Source organism: Hesperophylax consimilis, chromosome 9 (genome assembly GCF_061612785.1).
Source record: "Hesperophylax consimilis isolate HC1 chromosome 9, BYU_Hcon_1.0, whole genome shotgun sequence".
Classification (NCBI taxonomy): domain Eukaryota; kingdom Metazoa; phylum Arthropoda; class Insecta; order Trichoptera; family Limnephilidae; genus Hesperophylax; species Hesperophylax consimilis.
Window position 1 is genome coordinate 12,474,863 of NC_142844.1, and position 10,144 is coordinate 12,485,006.

General features: G+C 36.7%; 1 protein-coding gene across 1 annotated transcript; it reads right to left on the minus strand.

The window, feature by feature from the left end:
- Positions 1 to 1,040: 1,040 nt before the first annotated feature.
- Positions 1,041 to 6,081, minus strand: LOC149420932 (uncharacterized). Its single transcript, XM_089635298.1, has 3 exons — positions 5,921 to 6,081; positions 3,996 to 5,111; positions 1,041 to 3,503 (listed from the first exon to the last, which is right to left on the minus strand). The coding sequence occupies exons 2-3, from the start codon at positions 5,103 to 5,105 to the stop codon at positions 3,396 to 3,398; spliced, it is 1,218 nt and encodes a 405-aa protein (XP_089491424.1). The 5' UTR covers positions 5,106 to 5,111; positions 5,921 to 6,081; the 3' UTR covers positions 1,041 to 3,395.
- Positions 6,082 to 10,144: the final 4,063 nt, after the last annotated feature.

Consider the following 10,144-nt stretch of genomic DNA (forward strand, 5'->3'; position numbering starts at 1 on the left):
ATTTCACAATATAATCATTTAAAATAATAAAAACTATATTTGCGGTACCTACGCGGTATAAGCTATATTGTAAGACCAAAGTAAAACCACTATTGAAACGTTACTTGAAATGGATTTGGGAGTATTTAGTGACAAGATTAGAATAATCAGGTAGATACTACCTAACCTTCCTCCCCTCATCTGCTTCTCCTCACCTTAGGCCTCACAACATACCCCAATCGGGGGTGTCATAGTCTCACTGGCTCCAGGCGTTTGGGAGCAGTTGAGACTCTTGTGCGTTGTTCACATTTAAAACTTTAATAGAATTTGTTACGCTTGTGTTTCTTTTGGGTTGATACTCCTTTCGGCGATGTATGAGTATTTCACCTATATAAGATTTGGAATCCAGACGTTTCAGGATACAACAAAATAGATCTGCTCACAATACAGGATCAGATATTACGATGTATTTAAAAAAAGTATTCCAACATTCCTTCTGTTGACGTACTGGACCTCAAGTGACCAGCTCAAGCGCGGGGCTCTTTCGAAGACAGATTTAAGCGTTCATCATACTAGATACTAAAGCTCGCAAATCCCATTTTCCACTGAAGAATTTTGTAACACCTATCTGGAAAAATCGATTGATTTTGTCTAGGAACAGAAAATCCATTAGATATATTTAATTATCTTAAACGAATGGATTGCAGTATTTGAGATAAATACAGTCGGCGGTAGTGCACAGCTTGTTCTACTTGTATTTCGATAGAAGCTGCTTCGACGAGCAAACGCCGCTGATACCTTCTGAACCGGTGCACACCCTGCGCCCAAAATCTGTCGGTATGTGATCGTTTTTACGACTCGTTCTTATCTTCTTGTTCTCAAATCAACTCCTTTCTTTCTCAAATAGAGGGAAATCTCAGGGCCTTCTGTTTGGAGTTGGCAAAGAATATTTGAAAGGGAGTAAGGAGTGTGTCAATTTAATGAAAATAATCTTTTATATTCAATCATCGTCCTTTTATTTTACAATCAGTCAATATAATGATTCCATATTCCATACAAAGAAATCAATCTACGTCTTATAAAATTCAATCATTATTATTAAGTGGATGGAAATCACGGCAATAAAAAAGTAACACAAAATTTCTACAAAATGTTATCTACTTATACAAAACATTTTGACAAAAATAAAATCTATCGGGTAAAATAGTTACATTCTGAGAATATCGGAAAATGGTATCGTAATGTCACTAAAACATTATCTTGTCATAGTTCTATACATGGATGCATTTTATGTATAGACATTTTATTTAAAAATACAATGTTCTATTCTAATACAGTTATCAAAATATATAATAGTATTATATACATACATTCAGTAGATATTCATTTCCAAATTTACATAATTAGTGGGGATATGTAAAGATTTGAGAGTGTGCTGACGACGCGACGTTCTTGATCGGAAGTTCTAACGATTATATATTAGGGTATATTTCCACAGTGAAGTTCGTAGTTTGCCACGGGATGCTAAATTCTCACAGAAAACTCAAACAAATCATACGGGAACTTTATAAATGCTAGACAAGAATTGACAATTACATTTTAGGCAGAGAAAAATTGCAATATTTGTAAAGCTGAAATATCACTGAAATTCTAACCAGAATTTCTTCGTATTAATAAACAATTAGCGAGCTCCGAAGATGAGCATATACCTGCGGGTTGGCACTTTGTACACAAATCAAACTTTTTACACATTTTTAGAAGCTAATGTGAAAAATATATTATATTACTCACTTTATGTCCATTCATCATTTGCAAAGTTTCTGTAATAATGTAAAACTAAAATATTTGTAAAATATACAAAATCTCACGTACAAAATTTTTTGTGCTATTTTCTACAAAAATAAACATAATATTCGAGGGTTATATTGTCATTGACATTTTTGTACACTATTTCTCGAACATTACTTATAATAATACTGTCAAGTGAACTATTTTATAAAGGAAAAGCATTAGACATACTTCATCCATTTTACATGCTTTTGTTTATGAATAATTCTTATAAAATAATATTTTCCACCTATTTGCCAACCCATAGTTATAGTAAGTGCTCATGAAGTTTTTATGTGCATTGCACTGATTTAAAAAAAGTAAAATTTAAAAGTGAAATTAAATATTTAAATTATAAGATCTGTATATTTTTTGACTCGATTCAATGAATGTGGCAGCGCGCTGTAAATAATTATGAATGGTAAAATCACACCATTTTGCCATAAGTTTTAAATTTTTACTTAGAAGCTCGAAAAATTCAAAATTAGCAAGGAAGAGAAGATATTTAAATTGAAATATAGTATGTTCTCAATAATTGATATTTTCAGTATTAATTGAGAGATTTACAATAGATAATTGTAACATTGACATAATAAGGCAATGAATACATTTCAGGACTATCGCTTTAGAAAGAAAAACAAAGTTTTTACAATCAATTATAAATTTAATAATTATTTATTGTAATTTCTTGTACTTTAAGACAGTGAAATACTTAAGTCATCCTAAAGATTCTGTCTTTAAAATATAATTCACAGTAAGCAAACAACGATTTTTCTTCATTTAGCATTTTCATATAAGTATTATTAGTGTATTCAAATTCTAATTATAAATGCATGTTAATACTTCTAATTTATGAAAAAATATGTATGATTACTAAAAAAAGTATATTTTTTTAACCACTTTACCTAGCTAGTAGGTAGGTATATTTATTATTTTCTAAAATACAAGTTCTAGTTTGAATTTAAATGTTCAAATATAGAAACGAAAATATACATAAAATCCTATCGAAAGGTTCCATCAGCTATTCAATGATTTAATATGTATTAACACCAACACCGTTACCGTCTATCTACTGTCTTATCGTTTATCGATTAAATGTCTATTTCATATATCTATTTACATACTCCATTGAGCGTCTATAGCTGCCTGAGAAGGGGTCTCGCATTAGTGTGTTCACTAGAATGCCATAATACGGAATATATAATAATATTACATTAACAATGATAATAATAGCATATTCTAATGGGCCGCGTCCCCCGAACAAACTCGTAACTTCTCAACAAACAAAACATATTGTGAGCAACGGAACATAACAGCGGTGAAGACAAAACATTTCAACATTTCTTAAAAAATCTTTTGCTTAGAAAATTTTCTATAAAACATGAAAAATTTAATTGAGAAAAACTTTCAACACAAAATTAACAAAACAGTAAGTCCTTTTTTATACAATAATATACACAATCAGTCTCAAAAATGAAGAAATGTACAAAATTTTTCAGATATATTTTTAGGTCGAGTAATCAAGTATCGTATTTATCAAATATCCGGTATTTGGTAGTCGTTGGAAGATTGGGATATCGAATGGTGATCTACGCCGTACTTCTCCTTTTCATCTTCAGCCCCTTCAACTCACCGACCAGGTCTTCCTCCGTCGAGATGAACCGCTTCTGAAGCCGCCCCTTAGGAAGATCAGAGTTCTGCGAAACAAAGAAACTACGGATTAGACTCTATTCGTGTCTAAACTGAAGAGTTTTGTTTTCCAATTAAATTGTTCGGATGTATATATTTAACGGAGAAAAGTTCGGTGAAGCTCCGCAGGTGTCTGAGAGGCGTGAGAGAACATGGCGGCCGCTCAATGGGACTATGCTATACAGCTATATATCAGCAAGTAGGGTTGGGGGCTGGGGCTGGGGGCTGGAGATCTATTTATAGTCCCGCCCGGGGATGGGACGATCGAAGTCAGCACATGCATATGGATACCTACTGTAAACTCCACAACTCCGGTACCCCCCTTCAATGGAGCCGGGGTAATTCATGAATATGAAACGCTACCGACTAATATTTATAAAACATATCAAATATCTTGTTGAATTTCATTGAGAAAACCGTTTTTATATCATCTGCTCAATTTTATTAGAGAAACAGCAAGTAGATAAACTGTTAATGAATAAGATATGCGATTAACTTACGGGTTTGAAAGACTCCTCCATGCTGAGAAGCCGCTTGATGGTGTCGTACACCGAGGGGCTCCTCTTGATGTGGGGGGGCACGTTGGCAGCCAGCAGGTGGAGGACGGGCTCGGGGAAGGGGTGGCGGGCGGGAGTGGCCGGCCTCAGCAAAACCTCTTCCTTCTGTCCTCCCTTCGCGGCTGGTGCAGAGGTCGTCGTGGTGGTCAAAAGCGTAGGTTTGGGCGTCATTATCCTCTTGATGGTTTCCACTTTGGAAATCTTAGGGCTCCTCTTGCTTCCCCAGTTGATCCATCCCTCGTCGTTTTGGTAGTCGTCGGAGAACTGAGACTCCTCATCGAGCCTCAGAGTATTGGGGGTTGAAATTTCTTGATACCAAGATGGCTGCGCACGGCGTGCGGTGTCGCCGTTCCCGGTGGCCGCGTACACACTGGTTTTGGGGACGTGATACAAGGGCTTTCCGGCGAGAGCTTTCAGCTCCCTGACATCTTCGTCTTCAAAGTCTCTGGTATTACGGTCTCCGTAGTACTCTGGAACTCTGTGTTCGTCGTACTCGTTGCCTTCGTGGAGAGAATTCTGGTTTTGCTTCTCATCGCTTCCGATGTTGCTTTTGTCTAAAGCTTCGTCGTACATCTGAGACATGATGAGGTTCTGAAGGAAAGCGGCGTTTACGTCATCGTAGTCTGTTCTCCAGCTGGGAGTTGAGTCACCCTCGAACCAGGTCTCCTGTCCCACGGGGAGCGCGTCAGCTCTGGCGCCACCCACCCGGGTAGGATCCTCGTGGACGGTCTCCTCAGCGGGGTTGTAAGCCTCTTCGTTGCCGTAGTAGCCGTAAGGGGTGTAGTAGTAAGGGTAGGCCGAGCGGTACATGTCGGCTTCGTTGTAGGGGCTGCTGACGGGGTAGTACGGATAGTGGACCACGGGCATGGGTTGGTAGTAGAGCTCGTCCGCGTACGTGTCCGTGTAGGGGTACGGCCTGGCGGGACGGTAGTACAGGGGCGAAGGCGCGGGGGCGGCGGCTGGCCGGCCGTAGCGCGTGGTGCCGTATACCGGCAGGCTGAGCCCCGGAGCGCACAGGAGCCCTGCGAGCATCATAGCGCCAAACCAAAACATCTTGTTCTGTTAACAAAAACACTTTGTTAATTTTTGAAATGCGCATACAAACTCAATATACAAAAACTAAACAAAATTTCATCTCGAGTTCACAAAATCATGTTACAAAATTAATTAAAGACTATTACATGTATTTTTCGAGGTGGTATTGAACCACCTGATGAAAATAGAATTTAATGACCCAATGAAAATAGGTCGATAAGCTTGACCTGATTCCAACAGGTCCCCGCGCCTGGGAAACATTTACAAAGTTCCGGCGCTAAAAATTATTCGACATGATTGATGTGCCTGTACCAACAAGTAATAATACAAAAAAATGTTTACCTTTTAAAAATACTCATTATCTTTTTTAAGAATAACAGCGGGAAATAAAATGAAATTACTGAGAAAAGTATCAATAAGTGATTGGGGACATAAACAAATATTTAAAATAATAAATCCATCTACAGAAATGTGTGTGCACAATGGAAAAAAAATACGAAATATTCGTGCACAATATCTTTTTCTCATAAATTTTTAGACAAAATGTTTTAATCAATAGAAGATATTCATATATTATATCAATTCCGAATATTTGGTCAGAGATGAATGGAACTAGGCCGAGCCTGGACAAAGTAGGAATTCTATTTTTGGCCGATCAATAATAGCGCAAGTATAAAAAGCCCAGACCTCTGTGGCGCCAATGCAACAGGTGTTTGCCTGGTAAGGGTGAATATCTATAAATATATCGCGACCAGAAACCGACCGATTGAGATAATAGATAGATCTATTTCGCAAATGTTAACGGTTAAATAATAAAATAAAGTGTTACTTACATATAAATTGATAATCCTCAAAAGCACTCAACAATTTTTTAAATCACTTAGTTTTTTTTTTAATTAATCTTACTTTTCAGTAATGAAATTAATTTCACAATTTAATATTTCACTTGTTCTAGGCCTTGTTTGTAGGCTCTTGTCAGCACCACACCGTGATAGAGTTGTGGGTAGAATGCCGCCAGTCTGCGTTCGCCCTGTATTTATAGAGGCACAGCCTCGGCCGCCCACTCGAATGAATGAAACGGGTGCGCGCGCCCCGCCCGCTATCCAGCTTCCCGATTGGCCGGGAAAATCTCTAACCACCCTGTGATTGGTCCGCTTTTCGGAAAGTATTGATCCACACATCCATCTACAGGTTGTGTGGGCTGCGGAAATATTCCGTAAATATTAACGAGCGACGAATGACGCAAGAGCGAGCGAGCGCGGACTACCCCGGAGAGGGACGCAGCGAGGCGTGGGGGAGGAGAGCGGGGCCCCCCACCCCGGTGCGATTCATTCACAAATCTACCCTTCTAGTTATGTGGAAAGTTGCTTTAAATCTTCCCACGTCTTTGACATTATTCTTCTTCGTGACAATAGTTCTATTCGAGATATTTATTGAATTCTCGATGGGATCATTTCCATGGCGCTATTTTTAGAACATTATCGAACGAGTGAAGATTTTCCCACCCCTTTTAAAATATATATTATTGAAACAAAGAATTACAGAAACAATAACATTATTGAGTACATTAATGAAATAATGTCTAATGAACCAAAATGTTTTCTCATAAGTATTCGCTATCAAAAATTTAAGCATATATATTTGATAAAAAAATATTTGACTTGTTTGATTTGACCCAACGTAGGCAAAAAGTAGTAGGCGTAATGTGTTTAAATCCTCAGCTGGCTAAGTCCTCCATCACAACACAAGCATCATTTTCCGCTTACTGTGGTGGTAGTAGGAGATATTTAAATATTATCAGGTTATTCGTAACTTGGAAATGTTTGTCTTTCTTTAAACAAATATATATGTAAATGTATTCTAAATTAATTGTTATAATTACTATACATTATCACCGAATACCGCGAAAAGTTCGGAATTTCCATACCCTTTACACGGAACTACATATTATGATGAATAGCCCACTTTTCCTTGCTGAATGACTTCATACGTTCCATATGAGTTTTCCACGAAGTTTATACCGCATTTAACTGGAATTCATTAATACATTCTGATAAAATCTGATTACTACTGCTTTGTCTTAACAGTATTCAACACGGAATGCTTTATATAATTTAGATTAAACGTGAAATTTTGAAATCTATTAATATTAAAGGGATTTCTGAAGGCACTGGACTAGATCATTTCTTTATCTGCCCTCTTTGTTAATTCAAATTGTGTAAATTCCATAAATGAAAGATAAATAATATGTAATAAGTATATCCACTTAATCTCTCGAACGATGAGCTCTGGCATCATGAAATTGTACAAATATTTCTTTATGGAATTTTATGATGAACACAACCATTTTAATATTTTTTTGTAATTTACACCCAGAGCTTTCAACTATCGGTTTAAAATTAAGATAATAAACACTTCGAAAATATAGTAAAAATTAATTATTATTTTTTGGTAAACTAATGTTTAAGACAAGATTTTTTATGCATAGCACAAAGGGTAACAATTATTTTTTTGTAAGCAATAATTATTAGCCTGAAACACTTTGAAAAATCTCCTGATAAAAGATACATGACGCCAACGGGACCGTTGGATGAGTGTTTCAGGCTAATAATTATTGCTTATAAAAATATAGTACAAAGGTTAAAGTCGGATTCCGGGGACAATTGGTGTTCTACACAATTAAATATAGCGCAAAAGCTACGTAAAAGTCGGGTTCAGGAGCTAACTGGCGTTCTACACACTTAAATATAATGCAAAAACTAGGTGAAAGTCGGGTTCCAGGGCCAACTGGTGTTCTACACACTTAAATATAGTTCAAAAGCTTGGTGAAAGTCGGGTTCCGGGGCCAACTGGTGTTCTACACACTTAAATATTCTGCAAAAACTAGGTGGAAGTCGGGTTCCGGGGCCAACGGATGTTCTACATAGTTAAATATAATATAGCAAAAGCTAGGTGAAAGTCGGGTTCCGGGGCCAACTGGTGTTCTACACACTTAAATATACTGCAAAAACTAGGTGGAAGTCGGGTTCCGGGGCCAACGGATGTTCTACATAGTTAAATATAATATAGCAAAAGCTAGGTGAAAGTCGGGTTCCGGGGCCAATTTGTGTTCAACACACTTAAAAGAGCCTTAAAAAAGTATCCGTTTCTTCCCATGATTTTCAAAAAGTTGATTATATTTGCGTAACATGTAACATAATATGAAAATTGTTTAAAATATTAATTTCCTCTAATTAGTTTGTTTGTACAAGCATTTAACGAATCCGGATACTGATTTAAAAAGACTATTAACACGTATTAAAAATATCTTCCGCTCTCCGACGGCGCGCTTCGAACTTATTGAACGCAGAGCGGATAGGTAAGAGCTTTGAACATTTTTATAGTTATTCGGAAGATGTTATTAAAAAGGTCATGACTATGCAGTTTTGTGTCGAAGTTGATGTCGACAGTCATAAATAATAGGGGTAGTTACCCACTGGACAGTGCTGACGATACCCGCAGTCCAGCGTTCAACACCCAGGTCTGGCAATGGGCCAATATCTAGTATTCGTTGCTGGAGACTCTCCAGAGAGAGTAAGTGAAAACTCAAGCGATTGAATATGGAAATTTAATCATTTGCAAGATGGAATAGCAGGATAGTTGTGGCTGGTGTATGATTCGTTTATCGAACCGTCTGAGTGACTGGGAGAAGTTGTGATTTGGCAGGAATAACTACTACATGGGTTAGTGTAGGTCTCAATGAATGATGCTGTAAAGGGAAGTGCCAAATACAGATGAAACATAAAAAGAGTTTATTGTTCCCAAATATTTGGATAGAGTCCAAAACACCCAAACAACCGAAAAATATATTTTTTGATCCAAAGGTGTAGAAAATGTCTAGTAGGAGGACTTTATTTTCTTGTATTATATCTGCCTTATGTCTTTGCTTTCATTAACCTTTGTCAACTCCTGTATTTTTCATTTTACTGTATTCGTGTTATTATTTTGTAATTTGGACGATGTCCGTTAATAAATAAATAAATAAATAGTTTTTCATAATTTAAGAATCAACTTTGGCATTTTTTGTGAGTTAAAGAGGTGGTTTTGGGTTGAAATTTTAATTTAAATCGGTGGTTTTTTAATTTAAATTTCCGCCAGATCAATGATTTTTTTTATATTACATATATGAAATAATTTTTCATAACATAAATAATTGCCTCTCCCTAAAGTTGCTGCTAATTGCATTATTTAATGACCTATATTTTTCAAATACAAATAAAAAATAGCACATATCCGAATTACACCTTTTGAGAGTGGTCAAGGGGTAAGGCTGTCGACTAGCAGCCCGGAGGTCGCAGGTTCAAATCCCGTCGTGGCAAGTAAATTTTATTTGAATACTTTCTGTTACTTCACAAATTACTCATTTAAAACAATATCAGCGCCATTGGGGTGATTTTTCACAAAAACGGCGATACACAGGGTGTATCGGCACTAACCCGACAAACTTTAACCAGCTATTCCTATTTGGAGTAAAAAATGTTATGGGCAATTTGCTGTCCGGTAGCATTTTTTTTTCAATTAAAAACAAAAAAAATAAAATTTCCACACTACATCACTGTCATTGGCATTGCGTTTCGTGTTCAACAGCTGTTATAAGCAAGTATGTCAAAAAGCGTCTTCGCTCTTTCGCACACACTAAATAATAATAGTTAAAAATGAGACGAATGGTGCCGTGCCATTTCGTTGTGATTGTAAGTGTGCGCCAATATAGGTACACACGTGCATTATTCAACGGAATTCGAATAAAATATTTGCCAGATGGGTTTTCAAACTTTGACAAAGGATAAAACAGTGGTGACATATGGTGAAAATATGAATAGTAAATTTTTTATTAAAAAAAAACGTTACCGGACAGCAAAGTGCACATAAGATTTTTTGCTCCAAATATGCAAATATTCACTGACGGCCGGCATAGTCCAGTGGTAACGCATTGGACTGCCATTCCGAAGGTCGCGGGTTCGAACCCGGCGTGCGCAAATAAATTTTATTTGATTAATTTGTGTTATTTCACAATTAAT

What these genes read in the sequence shown, in the direction of transcription:
- LOC149420932 (XM_089635298.1), bottom strand. Translation starts at nt 5,105, where the DNA reads ATGTTTTGGTTTGGCGCTATGATGCTCGCAGGGCTCCTGTGCGCTCCG. An exon ending in TGGAGGAGTCTTTCAAACCC is followed by an intron (nt 3,504 to 3,995) that starts GTAAGTTAATCG and finishes TTTGTTTCGCAG; the next exon opens with AACTCTGATCTTCCTAAGGG.